Source organism: Cynocephalus volans, chromosome 1 (genome assembly GCF_027409185.1).
Source record: "Cynocephalus volans isolate mCynVol1 chromosome 1, mCynVol1.pri, whole genome shotgun sequence".
NCBI classification, from domain to species: domain Eukaryota; kingdom Metazoa; phylum Chordata; class Mammalia; order Dermoptera; family Cynocephalidae; genus Cynocephalus; species Cynocephalus volans.
Window position 1 is genome coordinate 40998963 of NC_084460.1, and position 27955 is coordinate 41026917.

A 27955-nucleotide genomic window follows, 5' to 3' on the forward strand; every position below is an offset into this window, starting at 1 on the left:
ACAACTATGAAGAGAAAAGTCTTAAATTCCCATGGAGGCATGTAGAGATAGGGCTGGGTCTGGAGCTCACAGACCCCTCAAGTCCATTGTCCAGACTGGGTCACAAACCCTTCACACACAGGTCTACAAGCTAGGTAACTGAAAAACGTCCTTGGAGCCTTGGTTGAAGGCACAGTAAGCTTTATTCAGCACACACACTGAAGAAGAGCTAGGCAGTCCAAAGAGAAACTCAGAAACTCAACTGCTACTGGCAAAGTCCACTGAAAAACTAAGCAGCTGCAAGCAAAGTAAACATGCTCTATTTTTAGATGTGAGCTCTGACTTCCACCCACTGCTTCACAAACTCAAGAATACACAATAGCAACAAACTAAAAAGATACATTGGCATGCATGTGCACTAACTCCACCCCCACACAACTTGTTTACAAAGAATGTGCTCCACCACCCCCAACCGGACCTGAGGCAAGGGAGCCTGACCAAACTCTTCTATTTTCCCCACAAGGAGATAGAATGAAATACTAAAAACTACTCAATTAACCCAAAGAGAGGAGGAAAGAAGAAACAAAGGAATAAAAACAAACACAAATAGCAAGGTAGTAAACTTAAACCCAACCTATCAACAATTCCTTAAATGAAAATGGACTAAACATTCTTATTAAAAGGCAGAAATTGCCAAATCACATAAAAAAGGATGGCCCAACTTTTTGCTGTCTGCAAGAGATACACATTATGTTTTGGGTTTTTTGGGTTTTTTTCCTTTAGCCACTGGCCAGTATGCGGATTCAAACCCTTGACCTTGGTGTTATCAGCACCACCCTCTAGCAAGTGAGCTAACCAGCCAGCCTGTAAGAGACATACTTTAAGTATAAGGACACTAACAAGTTGAAAATAAAACAATGGGAAAATATGTACACATTAAGCATAAGAAAGCTGCTATGGCTATAGCCATATCACATGAAATACACTTTAAGGCACATTGTATTACCAGAGATCATGAGACACATTTCCTGAACCAGGAGTGGGGAGGGGAGGGTTGGTCACTAGGGACAGAGACAGGACCCAGACTTTTTGCTGCATACTTTTTATATTGCTTGGTTTAGAACCATAGAAAATTAAATTTAAAAAGAAAAGAAATCATACAAATAAATAAATGAAAATTAGACAATATTATTAAATGCAGAGGCCCTGATCCTGAGACCTATTTTATCTTTAAAATTTTTTCAGGGCCGGCCCGTGGCTCACTCGGGAGAGTGTGGTGCTGATAACACCAAGGCCATGGGTTCGGATCCCATATACGGATGGCCGGTTCGCTCACTGGCTGAGCGTGGTGCTGACAACACCAAGTCAAGGGTTAAAATCCCCTTACCGGTCATCTTTAAAAAAAAAAAAAAAAAAATTTTTTTCAAAAAATAAAATAAGCAAATGTCTATGAAGAGTTAAACATACACTGATACCACACTGAGATTTTCTCATTGATGTACTGAAAAGGATTCAAAGATAATTGCTCTCTCAATGTGTGGATCAGTGTTTTTCAAGGTCATTTTCATATCCCAATCAAAATCTTCTCATGGAAACTGTGGGGTGGGGGAGAACAGGGAGAAGTTGGCCAGCAGGTACAAAATTACAATTAGATAGGAGGAATAAGTTCTGATGTTCTATTGCACAGCAGGGTGACTGTGATTAACAATTAAGTTTCACATGTTACATAATAGCCAGAGGAGAGGCTTTTGAATGATTTCACCACAAAAAAACAGTAAATGCATGAGGTGATTGATACTTTACCCTGACCCAATTATTATACAACATATATATGCATGAAAACATCAGCCAATACCACATAAGTATATACTATTACAACGTTTCAATTCAAATCTTTCAAAATTTTTAAAAATATTCTCATGCACTATGGTAATACACACCACACTGAATAACATTGCTTCAAAGGGAGCTTAAGGATCTCCACCCCCACTACTCCCATGCCTGTCCCCCACACCCTCTTCCTCTTCACCTCCTAAGCAGGGGTGCTGATCCAACTGGTCAGATTACAGGGGGTTGAGTCACTCTGGAGTTCAAGATTTAACATAAATGTTGGTGGACAGTTTTGAGGACCATATTCCAACCTAATAGAAGTAGCCTAAAAAAATAAGGTGGGTCACAGGGTCTTTTCCTATAAGAAGAGAGAAGTTCATCACTCTCTCATTTTGTGCTAGAGTTTCTCTCCTCTCTCTCTCTCTCTCTCTCTCTCTCTGCGTGTGTGTGTGTGTGTGTCTTCTACCTGTGATCCTGGCAAAGAAAAGCTGTCCATATCTACTTGTTTTCTATTTCCTCTCCCATACAGCTTGCTAAGTAAGGCCAACCTGAAGGAAGCTTCCTGAGGCAAAATCCACCACTTTCACAAGGAATGCCTGGGACATGTGGTATAGGCTGCCTCTGCACAGGGCCAATACTCTCTGCAACTTGCCCTTTCTTCTATAGTTCTCTTACATGTGTGGACTTGCCTCATATCTGGTAAGTCACAAAACAAAAATAAGAATAATGGTAACTAACAGTTATTTAAGCTCTAGCCATGTGCCATGCACTGTCCTAAATACCTTAAAGACATTAAATCCTGATTCAGCCCTATGAGGTAGGTATGTTATTGCTCTTAATTTGCAAAGGAAGAAAGTGAAAATTTGACTGAGAGAATGAACCAGTCCATGGTGGAACTGATGTTTGCAATTCTAACTCTGGAGGCCTGGCTTCTAATCGCTGTGCTGGACCACCTCACCAAGACCTAGGTTTGGGTCTGAGGCTTAGTTCCAGCCTCCTTAGGCTGACTTAAGCTCACTAAAAGTAATCATCCATGTGGCCTAACACATCGCATTAGAGTTTAACATGAGGATTTGGACCAAGGCCTCATCTAATCATAGTGGACAGGTCTACCTGTCCACTAGCCAAATACTATCACAGCACCATTAGACCGAGAGCTCCATTGGAGCCCAGGCCTTAGCATACTGTTCCCCATACCATCCCCACTTCCTAGAACATGATACAAGAGGTGCTCAATAAATATTTGTTGGCTGGAATATTTAATGAGTAGAGTATCACTAATAACCAATACTGTATCAAAATAAGCAAGAGATAAGAAAGCCTTTATGAACTGTTAGGTAGTAACTCACAGTCAAACTTAGGTGCAAGTGACTGAGAACATATCCTTTCCTGGAAAAGAGTAATGCTGACAGGGAGAGGTCAAGGAGCTGGGCCAAGAGGGAAGTATCCAGAAACGGGCAATGTTACAAAAAGGGGAAGTTGCAACAGCTTCACAATAATCCAAAGGGTCAGACCTTGGATTTTTCCCCGCCTTCCTCTCTCTCTCAAAGATTATCTGTGCTCTTCCTCTCATTCCTTCCATTCGGCAGGGGCAGGCAGGGAATGCGTGGCCCGCTCTGCAATTGGGTTCAGTGACTTGCCTGGGCCCCAAATCATTCATCTGGAAAGAGAAACAAAAGGAAGCCAGACAAAAGCTATAGGGAAGATTTTATTGCTTCCCAGAGACTCTTCACCCATCCACCACTCAGCCCAGGAAATGGTCCAGGATCCATCCAGTTTGTGATTATGCTGCCATAGAGACAGAAAAACAAGCTGAGGTCAGGAGACATTGTCAGCAGCTCTGTCCTACTTCTGTCATCCTCACGAGGGTGCATGTGCTCTGCCTTTCTGCACCCAGAGCTTTTCTCTTTTCCACTGAAACTGTGTCTAGGCTCAGACCTTAGGCGGTTCCACAGGCATTCTGCCTGCCTGAGGAAATTGTTTCCATTCCCTTTGCAGCCACTGTATATGAACCTCATGCAACTCCTAGAATCCCGGTCATGAAAGAATTAGGGTTTGCAGGGCTCACCTTAACTGGTAGCTTGAGGACAAACGGCATAGGACTGGAGCCTGGGGCCAGATGGAATGCAGAAATGGACCAGACACGGGCCGGCCCATGGCTCACTCAGGAAGAGTGTGGTGCTGAGAACACCAAGGCCCCGTGTTCGGATCCTATATAGGGATGGCCGGTTAGCTCACTGGTTGAGCGTGGTGCTGACAACACCAAGCCAAGGGTTGAGATCCCCTTACTGGTCATCTTTTTAAAAAAAGAAAGAAAGAAAGAAATGGACCAGACACTCACATTTATTGAGCATCCATTATGCTTCAGGTGCTATAATTTGCTTCCATTAGTTAATTTAATCCTAATAGTAATCCTAATCAGCAGGTGTCCTCATCCCGACTTTCAGACAAAGAAAATGGGTCTCCTAGAGGGAAAGGACTTTTCCAAAGTCATAAACTGCAGAATCAGGATTCAAGTCCAGGCCTGCCCAAGGTCCACTCTATCTAATGGAGAGCAAGTGGGAAGCAGGTGGTTTTCAGAGGGTGGGACAGGGCTCAGGAAGGGGAACAGAAGTAGTGCTAAAGGCTGGGGCAGGGGCCATACATTTGTTGCTACAGCCTTAGGACCCAAGGCACTGCCAGTCATGTTTACATCAATCCCATTGGAGACGAATGGTAGGGGGAACAGAGCCCTGGATGGCCTGGAGCACAGTGTGGCCGTGAGGCTGAGTCCAGATCCACAGAGATGGGAAGCCAGAGGAGTCACATGGCGTGAGATACCGGGCATAGCTCCCCCAGGTTCCTTTCCCCAACACTGGGGGCCCTTTGTCCCAGCCAAAGATTCAGCCATGTCCCTGGCTCTGGACTACTTCTGGCATGGACCAAGTTGGTGAGTCAATGTCAAGCACGTCCTGTAGTTCCTTTGACCTGAAACTTCCCCAAGTCTGCTCATCTTGTAAATAGACGCCTGCTATGTTTTCACTACCATGTCACTGCTCTGGTAACCAATATTCTTAACATCAGGACTCCGCTTCACTCTTTCCTGTTGATCAACACAGCCTTAATGTTCCCCTCAACTTGACTTAACTTTACACAGTCTTCTTACTGCTTCAAGGCTCCTGACTTCCCTCTCAGCCTGGCCCTTACAGAATGCAGATAGCCTAACCACAAAAGCCCCTCCTTTCCCTTTTTTTCATAGCATTTACTTTACAAAATGTGTAATCATAAATTCTTTCTCTGCCCTTTGAGATGTAAATCTTTTTAAATGCTTCTTGCCAGTTTTCAAAGCCAAGACTGTCTTTCTCAAGGACCTGGGAGCCATCCGTCTAAAACATAATCATCGAGGGAGATGGCACCCCTATCTCCCAGTCTCTGTGGGGAAGTAAAAACCTGACTTCTGTGGGCCCTTTGCTCCAAGTCGTAAAACTACGCCCTGTCACAAACATACAAAAAAAGTTTACTTTTCCTTTGGGTAAAGCCAATTAACAAATACAGATGGGTTATGATCCCCTATTCCACCCCAGCTCATAAAAACTCTCCCACCCTTTGTTTCAGCCAAGTTGAGTTCAAACTGAGTTCTGGTCTCTATCTCCTACTGCAATATCCTTGAATAAATTCTTCACTGCTTAACTTTCTTTGGTGAATTTTTGCTTTGACACTGTATACCCCACTCCTTACCAGGGACAGAAGTCCAGCTAAGGGTGCAAGTTGCCCCATCTATCAGTTAAAATGAAATTTACTGCATACTGCAGGGAAACACACACACCTACACACCCCATATAGTGGCTTAAATAACATTAATTTCTCATGTAAAAGAGAAATGGTCTAGTGGTAATTAGACCAGGGCTCGTTAGGCAGCTTCATGAAGTTTGAGAGACTCAGAATCCCACTATCTTGTGACTCCACCATCCTCAGTATGTGGCATCTGTCTCATGGTCTAAGTCGGCTCCTTGCACTCTATGCAAATCTGCAACTCCAACCACCAGGAAAGACAAAGAGCTGAGGATGAGCTGAGGAAGGACATGCCTCTACCCTTTAGGGACTGGGAAGTTGCTCAGGATACTTGCACTGCTTTGCAAGTAAGGATGGCCATGTGTCTAGATTCTGGGCAACCAAATGTAAGCCAGTGCCAAAATAGAATCTCATTTTAACTTTGTTTCTGCCTTTATTCACTAGAGTAGATTTCCAGAATGGAACTGCTGGGCTAAAGTTAAAATTTTGTGCATAGTTAAAACTTTGATGATTGTAGCCAAATTGTCCTCCAAAGGTTTTTGTTTAAAAAAAAAAAAAAAGATTAATAGATATAGATACTCCCACTAACCTATAAGAATGTTTGTTTCCTGGTTTCCTTTATTTTTTCTATTATCTTTGTGACTTCCAGCATTTAACATAGTGTCTTGCACACAATATTTTTAGTTTGAATTAGATTGAATTTCCATTGTTTTTTTAATCTCCTTTTCCTCTAGTGTGTGCCCTAAGACATCTTACCAGCCCATTCTGTAGTTTTTCACACTCTTGGTTTCTCGCTTAGTTATTTATGAAGCATTCATTGTTTCTGGACATTGGAGATACAAAGATGAATCTTTCCTGTACTTATCTTTCCCTACTTACCCATTCTTAGGATTTTGCAATCTGTCAGCTGATATTTTTCTCTCACATTCTATTTATTTTAAATACTCACTTCCTTCCATTTTCTTATATTCTCTTTCTTTTGCAGTGCTGTTTGGGTGTATTTTGCCTAACACTCAGATGAAGTTGTTTAGGCAGAGATTAATATCCCAGCTGATGGGTACACTGAGAATCAGAAAGATAAACAGTCTTTCTCAAGGTCACATACAACCATGCCTAGTCTTTGGGACTGCTGAATAGGGTCTAAGAGATGGGAATTGTGTCCTGGTGTTAATGACCACACTGCTCTGGAAGAGGCTGCCACACTGGTAATTCCCAAAAGGAAAAAATATTTCATCTTGATGCCTGGACCCTGTTAAAAGGTGAGTGGCTGGTAGAGGGGGCTCCTTCCTGCCCTCCCCCAGGAAAGAAGTGTGAGGCATGGCCTCTGTGGTCTTGAACAATAGAGTCCTGGGGCTGAGGAAGGGATGTGGCGGGAACCTGCAGGGCCATGAGGCTTGCAGTCCCCTGTCCATACCTTAACTAAAAGGAAGTCTGGATTTTGTGCACTGATGTCTGGGGCTCAGTGGGTCCCTGTGTCCTACATTGCCCCACTGCCTTGGAGTGCCAAGGAACCCAGAAATGCTGCAGCCATGGCTGCAGCCTTATTTGCAAGGATGCTATATTTGGTAAGATGCTGCTGAAATTTAACCTACAGAAGACATGGACTCCAGGCTCATCCTTCTTTGATTTTCTCTTAGAATTTCTGCTTACCTGCCTCGGTGGCCCTAATTTCTGATACCTTGATCCCACTCCCCAAGATGTTCCAACCTTCTAACATCTGCTACACCTCAATCAGTGGGGATTCCACTGCTTCTATGTCCACCAAACACATTTCAGAATTTCTAACACCACCAAGACCCTGGGAAAATCCCTTTTTCTCAGGTATATTCCTATTCTAACTGCCCGCAGGTTCTTTGTGTCCTGACAGGGCCACACAGATACTCGGGTATAGCCTGACCCAAGGAAAATATCCCCACTAGAGTTAGCAAGGTGCCCGGGACCCTCTCCTTTGCCTCATGCATTGCAGAGAAGCCAGGCTTCTGTTCTCCTAACTCCTCAGACTGCTTGTTCATTGAATGTCCCGGCACACCACTGACAGCCTCCCTGAAGTGCTGTCTACACCAATGCGAGCTTCAGCACTTGGTACCCCTTGATACCCTTGATGGTAGCCATCAGGAGCCTTTCAACTAGACCAGCCTCCTTGTGATGGGGCAGGGCCCAGGTGAGAAACCAGTTTAGCAGTATCCAGAAAATTTCTGAACAGTTAAGAGGTAGCAAAACAAATTGAGGGACAATGGCTACACAGAATAATGAAGCATCCCAACAGGTAGCCAGACCTTGTGGACCTGAAATCGCACAGATTTTAATATTATGAAGTTATGCCACGGGGGCAGACCCCTCCCAATCTTCCTTTTCCAGGAAGAAGGCACAGATCGGGCAGCCCCTTGTAAAACAGGGGGCCATTAGCACCAGCACCCAGCCTAGGTGAGAACTCTCAGACCCTGTGTGGCAGGCCTAGGGCCAGGCAGAGATGCCAGATTACCTTATAGACTTCATAATTTTGAATTACTTTAAACAAACAAGTATTAATTTTGTGATTTTTAAAATTGATTGGGTAAAAAAAGGAAGAAAACCTAGAAGGACAACAATTTCTTTTTGTGGGGAACAGGGGGTGCTGGCCAGTACAGGGATCCAAATCCTTGACCTTGGTCTTATCAACACCATGCTCTCACCAACGAGCTAACTGGCTGTCACTAGAGGGACAATAACCTTTTTTAAAAAGTAGCATCTGCACCACCTGGAAGCTTGTTAGAAATTTAGAAACTCAGGCCCATCTGAGACTTATTGAATTGGAATTTGCCTTTTAACAAGATCCCCTGATGATTTGTATTCTGATTTCACAAGTACTAGTATCTGAAAAATCAGGACACTATCAGGATAGGAGATCTACTGCCCTATCTACTTGTAATAAAGAGATTTCTTCAGCATCATTGATCTATGACTTCCATCCATAAAATGTGAAAGACTCTCAACAGGAATCTCTACGGCCCTAAAGACTTATCACAAGGTGCTCAGCATCCCTTTCTCCTTCCTAATAGCAGTCTATTTCTTTTCAGGGATTTCTCTTCCCCCATTCTATGAGGTCTTACTGTGAAGTTTAATTCCAAGTGCCTGCTAATTGCAACAAAAGCCAGGGAAAGCAATTCTTTTCTCCATGTGTCTTCCAACACCGCCAGAGGTCAGCACATGAGTTAAGCTCTAGGTTCTTAACCAGGGGCGATTTTGCCCCAGGGGACATTTGACAATATCAGAGACATTTTTGTTAGAAATGAGGGGGAGAGCTACTGGCATCTAGTGGGAAGAAGCAGGATGCTGCTAAATACTGTAATACACAGGACAGCCCCCACAACAGATAATTATCCAGCCCAGAAGATTAATAGGACCAAGGTTGAGAAACCATCAATTAGAAATTATATTCTCCCTCTCTCAGGAAATCTAAATTTTGAGAGAAGGAGCAAAGAGAAATGGAACATCACTGTCCCAGCAGTGCCACAGAGACTCAACTCTTCCTGCCCACGTGACATGCTTCCTCCCTCCTGACCATCCAGCATACCATTGGTCCCCAACTGGAGCCCCAGCTTTCCACGAATCATGTGAGTTCCAGTATCTTTTCAGCGCACTCTCATTTCTTAAGTTAACCAGTACCTTTCTGTTGATGGCAACCAAGATCCTTGATGCACAGCTCCTCATTTAAATGAGGGCTCTGTTCCAGGGCAGGGCGAGCTTACCCAGCTGCTAGACTGAGCATACACTAAAAGCATCAGCAAAGTAATTGAAAAGTTCAGCTTTAATGACCAAGTCCAGACCACCAGTGTTCCTAAAAATGAACAGTTTAAGGCACTTGATGCAAAATTAACATTTATACTGAAATTAAAATAGTTTCTTTCTAGTGTTCCTGATTGCAAATTCTGGTTATGTTCATTAACGCTGTGCTAACATGACAGAAGAAAACAAAGGAGAGAGAAGGGATCAAGTTGTTTATTTTACCCCACCTCAGGTGAGAGAGCACTGGAAAGAGAAGCCTATGTTTAAAGGAAAAAAATATTAAAACTGGGAGAATATTAAAAATGGAAAGATATAACCTATAAAATGGATCACAGCAGAACAAAAGAACCTAAGAATTAAAACTAAGAACACTATATATCAAGTAGTATCAGTAGCAATATATCAGCAAGCCAAGAAGTGCTGCAGAAAGAGTACAGACTTTGACATCTAAATACACCTGTTGTTTTAACTGGAATAACATTGAAAGTAAAAGCCTTTGAAACCATTGGCAAAGATCATGAGAAACAGGGCAAGCAACGGCTACAGAGTTCCAGAATATTGTTAAATATAAGAAATGAATAAATATTTAAGAAAACAGAATGACTTAACAATTTAAAATCATGTCTGTCTATGACATATTGTTGAATGACAAAAGCCTATTACGGAACAGCAAGAATTGAATGCATCACATGATCGCTACCCATGTAAACATTTGTATACATGCACAAAGCAAGTCTGGAAGGATGTTTACCAGTGTGTTAACAATGGTTATCTATAGGTGGGGAGATCTTATTCTTTGAACTTTTCTGTATTATTTGAATATCACAACAGTGATAATGCATCCTTTTTCAAAAAATAACACTGAAAAATAAAAAGGGAGAGGAGGAAAGGGTGGGGAGGAGGAAAGAACTGATAAAAAAAAGACTCATGATTCTAAGGATATAAATAGCTCTGAAACTGCAGGAAAGCTGAAGAAGGAAGAAAAACCAGAGAAAGGTAAAGGAAGGATGAATATTTAAGGTTACTAAATTAGGCTACAGATTTTTAGACCTGGGAGGGGCTTTCACAAACTCCTAATTCAGAGATCCCCAAACTAGACCACCCATTAGAATCCACTGAGGAGCATCTTAAAAATATTTCTCTTGAGGGCTGGCTGTGTAGTTCAGTTGGTCACAGTATCACTGTATCTTACAGTGGTAGAGGATTATATATATATATACATATACATATATATATACACACACATATTACTATGAATAAACAAACAAACAGCTTCCTTGGCCCACCCCACTGTTAACCTACTGAATCAAAACATCTGTGAAGGGATCTTGGAATCTGCAAACTGACAAGCCCTCTCAAGGGTAAAACCAGCTCCTGGCAACCACTAATCTACGTTCTGTCTCTATGGATTGGCCTGTTTTAGATATTTCACATAAATGGAGTCATATAATATGTGGCCTTTCATGACTGGCTTCTTCCATTTATCATAATGTTTTCAAAGTTCATACACGTTGTAGCATGTTTCATGGTACTACTCCTTTTCATGGCTTTTTATGGCTGAATATTCCATTATGGATATCATGGATAGACCACATTTTGTCAATTCATCAGTTGAGATATATTTGGGTTGCTTCCACTTTTAGGCTATTGTGAATAGTGTTTCTGTGAACATTTGTGTACAAGATTTTGTTTGAACACCGGTTTTCAATCCTTTTGGATAAATACCTGAGAGCAGAATTGCGGGGTTATATAGTAATTCTATGTTTAAACCCTTGAGAAACCACTAAACTTTTTAATTTTTGGATGTGGCTACTAGAAAATTTTAAATTACATATGTGGGGCTGAGCCCGTGGCGCACTCAGTAGAGTGCTGCGCTGGGAGCGCGGCGACGCTCCCGCCGCGGGTTCGGATCCTATATAGGAATGACCGGTGCACTCCCTGGCGGAGTGCCGGTCACGAAAAAATGACAATAAATAAATAAATAAATAAATAAATAAATTACGTATGTGGCTGGCTTTTACTCGTTTATTTATTCATTTATTTATTTTCGCAGCTGTCGCGTTATACTTCTCTTGAAGAGTGCTGCTCTAGATGTTTCTTTCTGCCCAAGAATTATACTGGGACTAACCTCTCATTTATGTTTACCCCACCTTCTTCCAAATAGGATTTAAGGAACTGAATAGTACAAAACAGATTACATGAAACTGAAAATCATTAAATCAAGAGTAAAAAAGAACAAAGATAAACAATAAAATAGGATGGCATGAAGAGATTAATTTTGTCAGAGAAACTGAACAGCAACAGCGAACACTTATTGAGTGTGCATTTTGTGCTAGGCTGTGTGCTAAGTGCTTTCTTTATATATTGACTCTTCACAACGATACTGTGAAGTAGGTAACCTGGTAATGTTATTATGCCCATTTTTCACAGAGATAATACATAGCAGAAGAGTCTAGATTCAAACTCAGGCCTCACTTGAAAACCCAAGCTCTTGGGTTCCAATGCAAAGACAAAACCACCAGCTCTAGAAAGCACCTACCACAGAGGCTGGCAAGACAGGCAACGCCCAGTAAGTTATTTCCCTGTCTATTCTCACATGAGCTCATAGTAAAAGAGAAACTTTTTCTTGATCTTGAGCTCCACAAGGAATTTAACCCTTTGGCTTTGTACAGCACAAGAAACACTAATACAACATGACAGATAATGTCCCCACAATAAATGTTACCAAAAATGCAGAAGCATGCCAAATCACATGAAAAGTGAGGGCATAACGCTTGGCCTTAATTTATTAAGTGCAATTCAGTAGGGATCCAGAATTAGACAATAAATAGTGAGATTTTCCTAACTAGGCATCTTGAATGTCATTTTGATTCTCTTGCCTGGAAACTGTCTATGACTTAGCCTTCTGCTGCCCTCTGGTGGCTCTGAGAATTAAGCACCCAGCAAAGAATTTTCATTCCACATTTGTGGGTCTGTATGAAGCTGGTCTTCTATGTACCGATCCCCTGGACAAGAGAGTTTAACTTGGGTAGGAAAGGGAAGATAGCCCTCACCTCCAGATCAACTCTCGTTCCAGGGATACGTACTGAGCCTTCTGCCCTCATCACCCCACGGACCCCACTTACCAATGACATTACGCTCCATCAGAGAAAACAGTGACATCCAGAGCAGCAGGGAGACGCTTCGGGGGCCCATGGTATTGCTGGGGCTGAGGGCACATATGGAGCCAGAGATTTCTACAACCAGATAGTCAAGGGAATGGGTGGGGAAGAGAGAAGTTGCAAGACTCACGGGCTCTGGTCAAGAACAGGTCTTTGTCAGCCCACACTTGAGGACTGGCAAGTGTCACAGCCCCAGAAATTCCTCCCTACTGTGAGGAAGCTGAGCATCAGGGATGCGGAGGAGTGTGGCTTATCAACCTGGTCAGAGGCTAATTTCAGGGTGCTAGAGTAGGGAGGAGAATCCAGGTCCACTGAGATCTGCTCCCTAGAATTGAGCCTGAAATTGACTTAAACCCTAAGAAAGGAAAGGACCTAATGGCTTCTTTGGTTTAGGGTACAACAGTAGGAAAACCTGCCCAGGAAGATCTGGAGGTACAGGAGAGACCTGGAATATTCAGTCCTTCAGTATTTTCTCTCTCCCTCCCTCTCTCTCTCTTTCTCTCTCTCCCCCTCCCTCTCTCTCTCCCTCCCCCTCTTCCTCTCTCTCTCTCTGTCCCCCTCCTTCTCCCTCCCTCTCTCTCTCTCTCCCCCTCCTTCTCTCTCTCTCTCCTTCCCTCTCTCTCTCCCTCCTCCTCTCCCTCCCTCTCTCTCTCCCTCCCCCCTCCCTCTCTCTCTCTCTCTGTCCCCCTCCTTCTCCCTCCCTCTCTCTCTCTCTCCCTCTCTCTCCCTCTCTCTCTCTCTCCCTCTCTCCCTCTCTCTCTCTCCCCCTCCTTCTCTCTCTCTCCCTCCCTCTCTCTCTCCCTCCCCCTCTCCCTCTCTCTCTCCCCCTCCTTCTCTCTCTCCCTCTCCCTCTCTCTCTCCCTCCCTCTCTCTCTCCCCTCCCTCCCTTCTCTCTCTCTCCCTCCCCCCTCCCTCCCTCTCTCTCCCCCCTCCCTCTCTCTCCCCGTCCTTCTCTCTCTCTCCCCCCCTCTCTCCCCCTCCTTCCCTCTCTCTCTCCCTCCCCCTCTCCCTCTCTCTCTCTGTCCCCTTCCTTCTCTCTCTCTCCCCCTCCTTCTCTCTCTCCCCCTCCTTCTCTCTCTCTCTCCCTCTCCCTCTCTCTCTCTCCCTCCTCCTCTCCCTCCCTCCTCCTCTCCCTCCCTCTCTCTCTCCCTTCCCCTCTCCCTCTCTCTCTCCCCCTCCTTCTCTCTCTCTCTCCTTCGCTCTCTCTCTCCCTCCTCCTCTCCTTCCCTCTCTCTCTCCCTCCTCCTCTCCTTCCCTCTCTCCCTCCTCCTCTCCCTCCCTCCCTCCCTCCCCCTCTCCCTCTCTCTCTCTGTCCCCCTCCTTCTCTCTCTCTCCCCCCCTCCTTCTCTCTCTCTCCTTCCCTCTCTCTCTCCCTCCTCCTCTCCTTCCCTCTCTCTCCCTCCTCCTCTCCCTCCCTCTCTCTCTCTCTCCCTCTCTCTCTCCCCTCCCTCCTTCTCTCTCTCTCCCTCCCCCCTCTCTCTCTCTCCCCCTCCTTCTCTCTCTCCCTCTCCCTCTCTCTCTCTCCCTCCTTCTCTCTCTCTCTCTCTCCTCCCTCCCTCTCTCTCCCTCCCTCTCTCTCTCTCCCTCCCCCCTCTCTCCCTCCCCCCTCTCTCCCTCTCTCTCTCTCTCTCTCTCTCCCTCTCTCCCTCTCCTAACTACCTGTAGGTAGGTTGGCAGCTCCCACCTGCACCGCATGGGCCACCCCAGGTGAGAAGGGAAGATCTGGAAAGGGCCACTCACCTATTGCTCAGCCTGAGCTGTGCCTGGGGCTCACCCCTCCCTCTCCAGTCCCATTCTTCACCCAGACAGAAAATCATCCTATGGTCTTTTAAGATTCCCAGATAGATATTTTTCATTGAAAGCTCTACCATACTGATTTCTTTAAACTATACGCATGAATTATTTTGATTTTTTAATAAACAATAAAATGATAAGCAAAACGGTGAAAAGGGGATCTGCCAAGATGTTCAGCAGCCCATGACCCTGACATTGGCCATCCCCAGTTCCCTGCAACAGAAGCCTGGAGCTGTGGATGCCCCTGGGACAGCCACTGCAAGGCTCATGCCAGCCACTCTCTTTCAGATCAGGCAACACTGTCATATGTCTACTCTACTCAAAAAGATGAATGTTCTGAACCCAGTAGACACCAGAATTTCACATGCCAGTGTGAAAGCGGCAGGGGGAGGCCACAAAACAGGGCAGTGACAGGAAATGGGGGGGTGTCGTTTTAAAGTTATCCGTCACCTTTTTCCATTAAAGTTGGTCATTACCAAAGTGTTTTTGTGATATCAAGATGAGCTCTGGTACCTATTTTTTTTTTTCTTTTTATAAAAATACCTGCCTTCTTAGCGATTTTGATCTGATTTTAAATGCATATGTCCTCTGAGCCAGTATGTCACATACAGTTCATTACCTACCTACCCAAAGAGCATTCTTTCCTTCTTCCTTGCTAATAGAACCTCACTGTTTATGTTCCAGGGAGGCCCCTCCCCCAGCCCCAGGGATGAAGCATGATTAGTCTAAGACAGTCATGTTTTCCCATTCCCTTTGCAGACATTTGCTTTCCCAGCCTCTCTTTGGCACCTTCTGGGGAAGAAGGCATTAAAAGGAGAGTGCCATTTGAGGTAAAGGGTTTATTGCCACTGCCCCCTACAAACACCTTCTTCCTCGCTGTGACATCTAGAGCTGAAGAAACCATCCAGCACTCATGAGGTGAATAGCACACAGACAAAAGCCAACACACTGAAGTTGATGAAGGAGAGAATGATCCTGGTGGTTAGTGTCATGATTGAGCTGCCAAACCAGCCTTACACTGCTTCTCTCCACACTCCAATGTGAGAAAATTAAATGTCTTTGTTGGCTAAGCCACTGTTACTTAGATTTCCTATTACTTGCAGCCCAAAGAATTCTTAATTGATACACAAAGGAATTACATTCATTCAGCAAATGCTTATTAGGGCCCCCTTTTTTTTTTTTTCCCCTGGCCAGGCTCTATTTAAGAAACTAGAATTCTACTACTGAGAACTTACACAGATTTACCTACAAAAAGAGACCAAGATATATATGTACAAGCATATTAATGTCCAAGAAGATATGACTAGTTAAATAAGTTAGCCATTTCATGGAGTTCTATTAAAAGAATATAGATAGGGCCGGCCTGTGGCTCACTCGGGAGAGTGCAGTGCTGATAACACCAAGGCCACGGGTTCAGATCCTATATAGGGATGGCCGGTTGGCTCACTAGCTAAGCGTGGTGTTGACAACACCAAGCCAAGGGTTGAGATCCCCTTACCAGTCATCTTTAGAAAAAAAAAAAAAAAGAATATAGATAACATGAAAGATCTTCAAGGTACAGAATATGATCCATTTTGACCATTAAAAATTTTTTTGTTTTAATTATCTTGGTCCCAAGAACCTAGTATCATCCTCTCCCTTTGATAAAGTTTGTCCCTCGAGGGGACAAACTGCCTGTCTTGGAGCCAAGGGCTAGCCCTCAAGGAAGAACGTCCAAGGTGGGAACATTCCAGCAACTACAATAAACTAGCCACCCACCCCTAGCAAGTCACCCTAGGCTTAGCTTCCCACACATCTCTCCCCTAGCCATACCCGACCAACACCCATTTCCAGTTTTCTCACAAAGGATGGATCACCCATCCTTCCTAAATATGTAAGTCTCACAACCCCACAATCATATGCAGACTCCCTAGCTCTCCTGTCTCATCTGAGCCCTCGGATGGCACTCATCTGAGCCCTCGGATAGCACAGACAAGGAGTCAGCACCAGCCTTTATTGGGGGAGAGAAGTACCACACACCCATGCCCCAACACCAGGGCTATGTTTCCTACATTCCAGGCAGCAGCAGGAAGAGAAGCAGAGCAGAGAGGGCTGAGAGTACCCCTGGGAGTGTCACAAGCCCCAGGACATCACTCTCTCCTGGCTGCCAGGACAAGCCCCCAGAGTCACCAAAGAAGCTTTGGACAAATCAGGACAGCTAGGGCACCGGGATCTCTGCAAGTAGAAGAAATATGAAGTCACCACTGTGCCCTCTTGCCTTGAGCTACCCAACATTTTTTCCCCTCCACCCTAGAGAAACTTGGCATATATTGCTCACAAAAGCCTGAAATGGCTCCCTGCTTCCTAGACAATCCAATCTAAACTGGCACTGAAGACTTATCATTCAGATGTCAACCTTATATCTCCTGTTATAAAAACTAGAAGGTATGTCTATTCCTTTACCCATGTTCCTCCCCTCCCACCACCCCTAAATCTGTCACAAACATTCCCACCCTATGTGCCTTTGTTAACAATCACCAGATTAGCTGTCTGGCATATTCTCTGTGCTATCCCTACTTTGTCACATCTGCCTAGCCCTTAGGGCATGGATCAAATCCCATCACTCCCAGAAAGTGCTTCCCACGCCGTGGAGCCATACCCACGCCAAACATTTATAAGCCCATACTGTCTACATGAGGATCTCATTGGTGACATAGGATCTTTCTCTGTTAAACTATTTTTGACATTCTGAAGTACCCTTCCCAGCACCTAAGGCAGTGCTTTGCACATTTAAGTCTTTTTTTGCAGTGAAGTCTATTATTGTTGATGACGATGAACTGTACTCACCTAATTCAGCATCAGACCTGATGGTCCAGTTGGGGTTCATGGTCTGTTTGGATGGCAGGACCGGCGGGACACAGAAGCGGCCACAGCCTGACTTGCAGCACTTTTCCCCAGCTTCACAGTTCTCATCCATCATGCAGCCAACGATACACAGGCCCACCAGAATGTTTGGACAGTCACCATCCCGCCCTGTGGGAAAAACAGATACAGGTAGAGACAGGACATTGGCTTCACTGTCTACAAGTTCCCATCTAGAATGTAGACATGGAGGCTCCAGGTGATTCAGCCCCTGACCCTAACTAGACCAAACTGGCTGGGAAACTATGAAATCAGATGATCTGAGAATTTGTAGGGACCCAAGAGACCACTGAGCCAAGAGTTTTCAAATGGTGTCCCAAAGGGAGCTCCCTAGAGATAACTCAGAGGTTGATGGCTCTGCAAGTTCGGGGGTGGGGCTGGGCAGAGTACAGAAAGAGCGTGGCTCCCAGACCACCACCCTGTCTCTCTCTGCTTGGACTTCATAATGTCACTTCCTCAGGGAGGCCTTCTCTGCCAACCTAAATGAGGTTTGGTGCCCCCGCTTTGTGCTCCAGCAGCATTCTGTATGCCTCCTCTCATCAAACTTTATTATAATTCCTATTTCATTGTCTATCTTCCCTGATAGGAAGATGTAGCTATAAGCTACACAGGACAAGTCTGTCCCCAGCACCTTGAACATTGCCTGGGAATCTAAAGGGACTAAGACAAGATCTGGGTCAATGATTCTGAAATGGGGTTCAACAATGCATGGCACAAAAGGGGCACTCAAAAGTATATATTTCTTTTAAAAAATATTGAAGAAACAAAGGAACACAATAAGAATGTTTTTATGTGCTATATATATATTTTTTTTATGTGTGTGTGTATATGTGTGTATATATTGCTTCCAACTAAAATTTCATTTGGGATGGGGGAAGATATGTGCTAAAAATTAGGCCTGAAAGTCAGTGATCTGGGGCAACTCCCTCATTTTACAAGTGAAGAAACTAGAGCTCAGAAAGAGGGATTTGTTTAACCAAGACCACAGAGCAAATCTACAGCAGAACCAAGACTAGAAGCCATGCTGCCTGCCTTCCAGCCTAGAGATCTTTTCTACTACCCCCACACTGCCTTCCCCTAGTTCATTTGATGCTAACATGAGCCCTCTGGCCCCAGAAGGAGGGGTTGCTTTGGGTTGGGGGACTAGGGGGACAGAAAGGATGAGAACTCTGTTTCCTCCCAGGAAGGGAAGGAGAAGGCAGCCAGAGGTCACTCCCTCCCAAGTCAACTTGGGACACAGGGGGCACTCAAAGGATTTCTTTCCAAAAGAGCCAACATACCTCCCTTAATGTCTCCACGGCAGGCGTGGCCACAGCCGGTGCTACAGCATTTATGCCCTTGGGGACAGGACGCATCCTCATCACACAGCTCCTCACATGGAAGGGGGTCGGCAGGACATTCACCACCAATCTCTGCCATAGAATCAAAACACTGGAGCCCAGAGATGCTCAAGCCCAGAATACGAAATACATTTTTCATTGTGTCCTGTGTATGCTAACATATAAACATTTAAAATGTACATATTTATGTGCATCAGATATATGTGATGCACCCTAATATTTTATACTATTTCTATTTCTTCCTTTTTTAATGCTGGCTATAAACTACTAAATTGATTTTGGGACTGACAATTTGAAAAACACTGCTCAAGTCTAACCCACTGTGGCAAACATACTAACTGCCAACCCCATATTCACTCTCCCTTCTTTCTTACTGTGGCAGACATTTATACTGGTGGCCCCCAATGAACTACACCTCCTGAGGTTCATTCCCTTGTGTAGCCCCCTTCCATACTGACTCTGGGCTTGACCATATGACTTACTTTGACCAATGGAACATTAGCAAATATGATAGAAGCAGGAGCTTGATAAACTTGCATATTGGGGCTCGTCCTCTTAGAACCCACCCTCTTGGAAACCAGCTTCCATGCTGTAAAGCAGCTTGACCTAGACTACAGAATGATGAGATATCCGATGGAGAGGGTACCTGGAGGAGGAGAGGACATCCCGGACACTCAAACTGCAGTTGAGCCTCCTGGTGAGCTCCCAGCTGAATACAGCTGCATGAATGACCTCAGCTATACCATGCAGGTATATGAACTGCCTAGTTAAGCCCAGGCAACCCACACAATTGTGAGAAAGAATAAACTGTTGCTGTTTTAAGCCACTAAGTTTGGGAATGGTTTGTTATGCAGCAACAGATAACTGAAACACTAGGACCCCAGGTTTGTTCTGAAAGACAATGAGTCCAGCTGAAATGATTCACTTCCCCACATTCTCTTGCAACTAGGTGTGACCACAAACTAAGCCATAAACTGGGAACACTTTTGCATTCCTGATCCCTTTTAAACTGCCCCCTTGCTTCTTTCTTCTTCCACTCCAAAGACAGACAGAACATGGAGAGGTAGAACAGCCTTCTTTCAACCAGGAGGCAACTAGCATGAGGACAAGGTCAAGGACTGCAAAGGAGAAAGACAGAAACATCCGCATCCTTGTTAGCATCATGGAGCCACCACAGCAGCCATGGCACCTACTTCAGGATGTCTTATTTTGTGAGAAAAACAAGCCCCTATTTGGTTAATTTTCTGTGCATACTGCCGAACACATTCCTGAGGTGCCCCTTCAACATCCTTATGAAGATAATGAAACTCAGAGAAGAGAAGGGCTGGCCCAGAACTACAGAGTGAGTCAGTGGCAAAGCAGGACAAAACTCAGCCTCTTGATTTGCAATGAAGTACTCTTTCTACTACACAATCCTTAAAACATGCAGGCAACTGGCCACATTCTTAGGAGCAGGCACACCCAAAGAAGGCTACATCCAAACCAAACTGACTCACCCTGACTCATTTGTCTCAGTGTTTATTTCAAGTTTTTTAAATGGAGATAAAGGTGACAGGCACTCAAAGACCTTATAGAAAAGCAAAGCAGGACTGGCCTAGTGCCTCTGAGTAGAAACAGGTAAGTATAGTTGCATATGAAAAGTCTGCCATAATGGAAGAAGCAAGTGTTGTACTCCAAGGAGAAAACACACTGCTAAACAACTGAGGCATACTAATCTTGTATCCTGGGATTTTCCTGAACAGCTCTTATTTCAAATATTCTATGCCATTGTGACATCACATAAAACTATGTCCTGATTTTATATCCAGAAAATATGGTCACTATAACCACCAGATGCACCTCCCACCTGCTTGACAAACACTGGAATCCATTTAACAAAAAACAAAAGCCTTTTATCCCACAGTTGAAGAGGCTGGATATAAAAATCTCTCTTGTGGAAAAACCCAGTGACATAAACTTTTCATGGAGCTTATACAATATACCCTAGAAAGTGGGGACCTAGAGCACCATACTTCCTAGATTTCACCATTTTGCTGAGCTTGGCCCTGAGTGACCAATGCCAAGAGCACTCTGCTACTCTCTGCCCTCATCCCTAGGACCAGGCATAGAGACATTAATACTACTCTCTTCCAGGCCAGCTTCCTTAAGATCCCTGGGGTTTTGCCAAATTTTAGAAGCAGTGAAGGGAACCTCATATGCTGAGGCCCTGAGAGTAGAACACATGCCCTTTCACCAGTGACCAGCACAGCCACACAGTCTGACACCTGTCTTATGCTTACGTCACTGCCAAACAATCCCCTTCTCTCAGCTCAAACATCTGGAATTAACGGGGCCCCACTACCTCCAAGCCAGACTGTGCCATCCTTAAACTTAAGGTAGAAAGCCTTTATACTCCTTATTACTCACCTGAAATCTGGTTTGCTAGGAATTCTATCTATTGGTCCTTTTTCTATCCCCAGAGACTGTGCAAAAACATGGTTCCTGCCATCCTTTAAGACGGGATCTTCAGCCTTTCACTGTCTTAGTTTCGCCAGGTTAGGTAGGCTCAGTTCCTCATAATTCATGGTTTCCAATCACTTCACAATTATCTTACCAGGAATCAGAATGAGAACTAGGAATGGTAGCCAGAATTGGGATGGTCATCCCCACTCTCCATCTGCACCCATCTCAAGACCCCAAGCTATCACCAAAAAAGTAGTGAAGCTGAAGACTTGGAAATATTCACACACAGTCTCTACTGCTGCCTCAGTTCCAGCCTTCTACTATGCCTGAGAGAAGAATGCCAGTTGCCGTCAGAAAAATGAAATTTTAAAACTTCTTAAGCCAAGAAAGGCCCTCTAAGCTATCAAACCTACTCCTCTTCTCTTGCAAACAGACAGACAGACATCCAGGAAGGGGAGGGATTGGCCTGAGGTCAATGGTGGCAGAACTAGGTCCCAAATCCCCAGCTCTGACACAAGGTCTTATGCCCTTTAAACCATATCATTATGATCACCTACACTCCAACGAGAATCACCCAAAAACAAATCAGCAAGCACTGGGATTCACTCAGCTCAGTACTGCCAAAAAAGAAGACCCAGTGGAGACAGTTTTGGGGGTTAGGAAAAACCAGTCTGTTGGGAGTCCCCAAGACCATTCCCTGATTTGGTGATTTGTTAGGAGGACTCACAGGACTTGGCATATAGTTGTACTCATGGCTATGATTTATTACAGCAAAAGGATACAAAGCAAAATCATCAAAGGAAAAAAGTGTGTGGGACAAAGCCCAGAGGGTCAGGTGCAGGTTTCCAAGAGTCCTCTCCCAGTGGATTTCACACTTAGTTCCTGTAGCACAGAATTGTAACAACACATATGAAGTGTTAACTACCAGGGAAGTTCATCAGAGACTTAGTAAGCAAGATTTTTATTAGGGGCTGATCACATAGGCACCCTCTACCTAGCACGTACCAAAATTCCAAACTCTCAGAAGGAAAGCAGAAAGTGTTCAGCCTAAACCATACTGTTTGCACAGTTTAGGCAAAGTGAGCCACTCTTATCAGTTAAGGTGGTAAGAGCACTCCCAAAATCTAAGTTCCCAGAAGCCAACCTAGGGCCAATCTTGCCAGCAGGCCTTTCTAAGAACAGCAGTCCCAGTCCTGCTTTGTTAATTCTTTTCTGTACAACAAGCAGTGAGGTTTAGAAAAGGGTCAGCCAGACACACAGGGAGTCCATGCCATCAATTTGTACAAAGGATATAATGCATATGTTGTAATAAGCAAAACAGAGTGTCACAGGCGATCTGGAGTGGTCAAGTTTCATACGTGGGAAGGCAGGCCTTGAGGGGGCCCAAGAAGACAACTCTTAGACCATAATCTGAATCTTCATTCCAAAACTTTGTCCTCCCAAGGTTGTGCCCTTCTCAGTAAAGAATACCACCATTACCCAAATGCTCAAGCTAGACACCTAACCCTCTTCTTGACACCCTCTTTCCCTCAATGTCCACAGCCACTTACTTCTTCACCCAGTCCTGTCAACATTACCTTCAAAAGTAGGTCAAGCCTCCTACTTTTCTATGTCTGCATCATCACCACCCTGGTCTAGGTCATGATCATCTCTCACCCTGCCTGCCACAATGGCCTCTTAACTGGTCTTCCATCTTCTATGCTTACCCCCCTCCATTCTTCGTACACCAGCATGGTGGTCTTTTTAAGACAAAACTGGACCAACCTTCTTCTGCTTTTAAACTCCCTCAAAGGGCCGGCCCGTGGCTCACTCGGGAGAGTGTGGTGCTGATAACACCAAGGCCACGGGTTCGGATCCCATATAGGGATGGCCGGTTGGCTCACAGGGTGAGCATGGTACTGACAAAACCAAGTCAAGGGTTAAGATCCCCTTACCGGTCATCTTTTAAAATAAAAATAAAAATAAAAAATAAATAAACTCCCTCAAAGGCTTCCAATTGCACTTAGAATAAAGCCTAAGAGAGAAGACCCACCAAGTCTGAGCCCTACCTCTCCGACCTCAGCTGGAACCACCCTCCTTCTCTTTTCTCCAGCCATGCTGACCACCTTTCACTTCCTTAAAAGCAGTAATCTCTTCCCCACCTCATAACCTTTGCCCTTGCAGTTTCCTCTCCATAGCACTCCACCCCATGGCCAGCTCCTTCTCGTTCTTCAAGTTAAAATGACACAGCCTCTACACCTCTCTTTTAATTTCCTTCATAGCACTCACCACAACATGTGGTTGTTATTTTTTTGTGCACTTGATTATTTCCTGTCTCTACACCATGAGCGTGCACACCACGAGTGACCCCATCACAGCAGGGACTGTGATTGCCTTGCTCTCTGCAGGATACTCATATGCCAGGTGGGGTAGACACTCAGCACATATTGAATAAGCGAAAACGTGAGTAAGCAAGCATGTGAATGAATAAATGGACAGGTCAGACTTCAGATAAGCAAGGAGGGCACCTGACAGAGGTGCTGGGCATAACTCCATGAGCTACTGAGCATTATCTGGCAGGTTTAGTGCAGTCTTTTTAAATGCATTTCTTCACAACTCTGTAAGGTAAATGTCCTCATCCCCATTTTACAGACAACAAAAGTGAGGTTCAGAGAGATGAAAGGACCTGCCCAAAGCTACCAGGAAGCAAGCAGAAAAGCCAAGATTCAGACCCATGTTCAGACCAGAACTGCCTCATGAGAGCAGGTCCCAGTGTCTGCCCTGTGCCCTCAGGCAACCTGACTGCCCCTCCACCCTGCCAAACAGACCAGCACTGGCTATGATAAACCTCTGGCAATGTCAGAGCTTAAGGAAAGCAGGAATTTTTCATAGCCCAGGAAGGACAGCTTCCTGTGTAGCAGCCAGTCCCGTTGGGTGAGTGGCCTAGCCCTCCCCTAGGACTGGAACTGTAGAAAAGTAGTTTATTACTGCTACTACTAGCAGCCAATATTGTCTCTCACCAGGCTAGGAGCCCCACTCAGCCAGTGAGCTCTGGAAGATCTGATGGAGATCACTATGCTAGCCTGCCTGGCTCAGTACTAGGGAAAGAGAAGCCCTCTCCTGGCTGGCCAGGGGCCAGAGCAGCTCACAGAGGTACTGTGCCTGGGTGCCAGCCTCACCTTCAGCCCCTGCAACTCTCATCAGCTTCAAACACTGGAAATATTGTACTGGCCCTACAAGCTGGCAGTGAGTGACCTGCTTGAGACAGATTCCCAGGCTTTGGTTGCAGAGCTGGTCCTCAAGAGTCCTGGCAAGGAGTACAACCTTCTATTCTCTCTTATGGGCAGGCTGCCCAAGATAGCTGCCTAAGGCACAGACAAAACCAATGGGTGCTGGGAAGGGGCCTGCTACCTGGGGAGGTCTGGGTAGAAGAAAAGAGATTGTCACATGTTGTGGAGTTCCAGAGTCTCAGAGAGAAAGTGATCAGGAGAGGAGAAAACTATACTGGTTCCAGACAAAAGGGACTGGTTAGAAACTGTACTTCTGACCCAGCCCAACTTAGGAAGCAAGAGGAAGGAAGCCAATGTATATTAAGGGTCAAACACTTTACATACTTTGAGGCACTATGACAACCCTCTGGGGTTTATTCTTTCTATCTTACAGAGAAGGGGACTGAGGCTCAGAGAAGCAGAAGAGACTTGCCCAGGGACCTGCTGGCCAGTAATTGGTGAACCTCAGGCTTGAACCCAGGTCTCTGACAACCCAAACCTAGGCTTTTCCACTTTAACATGCCACCACATGTACTAGGATGACAGAATGGTTCCAGTTCCTTTAGAAAACCTATTGGAAGACATAATGGAAGACACCATTCAAGACAGCAAAGAAGAAAATAAAATACCTATGCTTAAACTTATTAAGAGATATTTTAAACTATAAAACACCCTGAAATACACCAAATACACTTAACAATGGGAAGACATAAAGACTCAACCTTATAAAAATGTCAGTTTCCCCTAAGCTAATCTATATATCTAACATCACTCCAATAAAAGTAGCCTCAGTATTTGGGGGTAGGGGAGAGAAATAAACAATGTGATAATAAAATGTATTTGGAAACACATACAAGCAAAAGTAGCCATGAAAATCCAGAAACAAGATGTAAATAGGAAGGGGCTAGACATAGAAGAGACACCATCAATTTCTAATACCTTTTAGGGGTCTTTCAATGGGAAAAGAGGCAAGGAATTCAGTAGAAAACTCTGTCACTTCTACCTCCAAATTCTCTCAACTGTGCCATCTTTCTCATTGCCCACTGCCACCTCCCTAGTCTCACTGGTCTCCATTCTCACCTGGCATCATTCTCCCCCTCCCTACCTCTCATCTAACTGTACCAGCCTTCTTTTAGTTTCTCAAATGTAATAAGCTCCTTCTCATCGTTAAGACCTCTGTGCATGCTTCTCTCTCCTCCTGGAACGCCCATCACACCTTTTCCCTAGCTAATTTCAACTCCTCCTCCAGGTTGCAGCTTAAATGTCCCTACCCCATACATGCCTTCATTGACCACCCAATATAAAATGCATCCCTCCATTATTCTGTCTCTCAGCACTCTTTAATTTTCCTTCATCATTCTTATCACAGTTTGAAATTATATATTTATTACATGCTTATTTGTTAAACCTCTTTCTCTCCCACTGAACTATGAGGTCCATGAAGGCAAGGGTGAAAATTACTTTGTTCACCACAGTATACCCAGAACCCATCACTGGATCTGGCAAACAGTAAACATTCAATAAATATTTGCTGAAAGAATGGATGTATAAGTGGAAATTAGGTCACCCTGCAAGAGGAAGAAGAATTCTCTTTCAAATACCTCTCTACCAGAACCAAAATAAAATAGAATATGTTTCCAACAGAAGATGGCCATCCTGTTTGTGTACAAAGGCGCCACAGAGTCTTAGAAGCAAGTGAGTGCTTCCCTTAGGTATTGAATTCTATTTTGCTATCTCTTTGCAGAGCCTCAGCCTGAGATTTTAACAGAGAATATCACAACTGATGGTGGGAATTACCCAGCAGCTTTCAAACCTGTCTGCAAATGGGGGTGTGCTGAGATTGCCCTTCTGGCATCCTCCTATGACTGTTTATGCCACATACCACAAACCATCACGGCTTGGGTACACTTTTCACATCCTTTTTTTAAAAAAAATTCACAGAATATAACAGGCACTTAATTATTGTTTTTCAAAGTAAAGTAAAACCAACAACAAGATGGTGTGTATGTATCTGAGAAACAAACAAGTAGGCCAAATAGACCATGGGGTATGGGGATGGGGTTTCTTACCTGGTTTCTGTTTAGAGACTGGAACTACGCAGCTCTTGTTGCAGCCAAACATGCAGCATTTCTTTACACCTGGACATGTTTCATCAGTGATGCACCTATTAAAACAGGATTGTTTCCGAACAACACTGGGACAATCTCCTTTCCTCCCTGAAGCAAAAAGGGAGACAGCCACAGAAATGAGATAATGGTACCTTGTGGCTCACACAGACATAGCAGAAGGGAAAATCAGAGGAAGGAAGCCCTGGGTTTCATTTAAACCTCTCCACCTTGGTGCTAAAGCAAAGATACAATAACAAGAACAAGAACAATAATAATAATTAACATTTACATGGGCCGGCCCGTGGCTCACTCGGTAGAGTGCGGTGCTGATAACACCAAGGCCCCGGGTTCGGATCCCATATACGGATGGCCGGTTCGCTCACTGGCTGAGCGTGGTGCTGACAACACCAAGTCGAGGGTTAAGATCCCCTTACCGGTCATCTTTTAAAAAAAAAAAAAACATTTACTGTAACATTTACTGATGTTTACCTTGTGTCAGGAATATCTCATTTGATCCTCACAATTATCCCTATTTTACAGGTGAAGAAACTGAGGCCAAAAACTTAGTGTTTAAAAGAGTTCTTCAAATGTTTAAGGCTTATATAAGGCTTTAAAAGCTCTGCCTGGTTCTAGGGTATACTCTTTCAATCACTATGTTAAACAGGCTTCCCTTCACAACTCTGTTCTCCAGCCCTCACAGGAACTCTGAGTCCAGATAGACAATCAGTGGTGCTTTCTTTCCTGATAGAAGGCAAAGAACTGGTGGCACTGAATGATTAAAGGAGAAGAGACCCCAAAGGAGGAAAGAAGAGGTGCTGTAGGCAAACTAGATTTCAAGAGCCAATCTAGGAGGTAGGAAAATCTCTGATTCTATGTATCCCAGAGGCAAGGTCGGAGAGCACACTGGGATTTTGCCCCTCATGCCAACGTACCCTTAGGAACGACTCTTTGGCAGACCCGACCACAGCCTGTGCTGCAGCACTTCTGCCCAGCTGGACACGATTCGTTGTCTTGGCACAGCTCTTTGCATGGGTTCTTATCAGGAGGGCATTCTCCTTCTTTTACTGCAAAAGATATCATGTGAGGTTGGGGTGGCCAGGCCTCAAGAAATAGGGAATGGAGGCCAAATGTACTTCAAGGTCTTTCGACCTCTCCAAACATTCCTATCCAAAATATCTCTGCAATCACTAACATGCACCCATCACTACTAAAGGACCAGCCATTCTGCAGATAAAGGGAGAGAGGTTGGGATGATCCTGTTCTCATCCTGTTCTCATCCTTTCCTAGAGGAAAGGAGCTCTAGGAAAAGGTAGAACCTCTAGTAAGCCCAACTGGAAGTCCTATTTCCTGGCCCAGAGAGGGTAAAGAAATCCAAAAGTCCTATTCTGGCTGTCCTAAGAATTTATTCATCCAGTCCTGACCTAAAGAGTTTCCACAAATAAGGGACCTCACTCTGGGAGGAGTCAGGGAATGACTTCTCCTCTAGTTGCTTTCTGTTACTACTAGTGAGGGATCCCAAATGATAGCTCACCATGCTCTCCTGCAGTTACCCATGATGCCAGGAACCCAAGAACAAGAAATGCCTTCAGAAGGAAGAGGCAGCTTAACATCATGAC

General features: G+C 44.6%; 1 protein-coding gene across 1 annotated transcript; it reads right to left on the minus strand.

Annotated features, from left to right (window-relative positions):
* Window positions 1–16458: 16458 nt before the first annotated feature.
* Window positions 16459–27952, minus strand: WFDC3 (WAP four-disulfide core domain 3). The gene is made up of 6 exons (XM_063092324.1): window positions 27871–27952; window positions 27272–27403; window positions 26304–26447; window positions 18482–18619; window positions 17127–17312; window positions 16459–16514 (listed from the first exon to the last, which is right to left on the minus strand). The coding sequence occupies exons 1-6, from the start codon at window positions 27950–27952 to the stop codon at window positions 16498–16500; spliced, it is 699 nt and encodes a 232-aa protein (XP_062948394.1). The 3' UTR covers window positions 16459–16497.
* Between the last annotated feature and the right edge of the window lie 3 nt (window positions 27953–27955).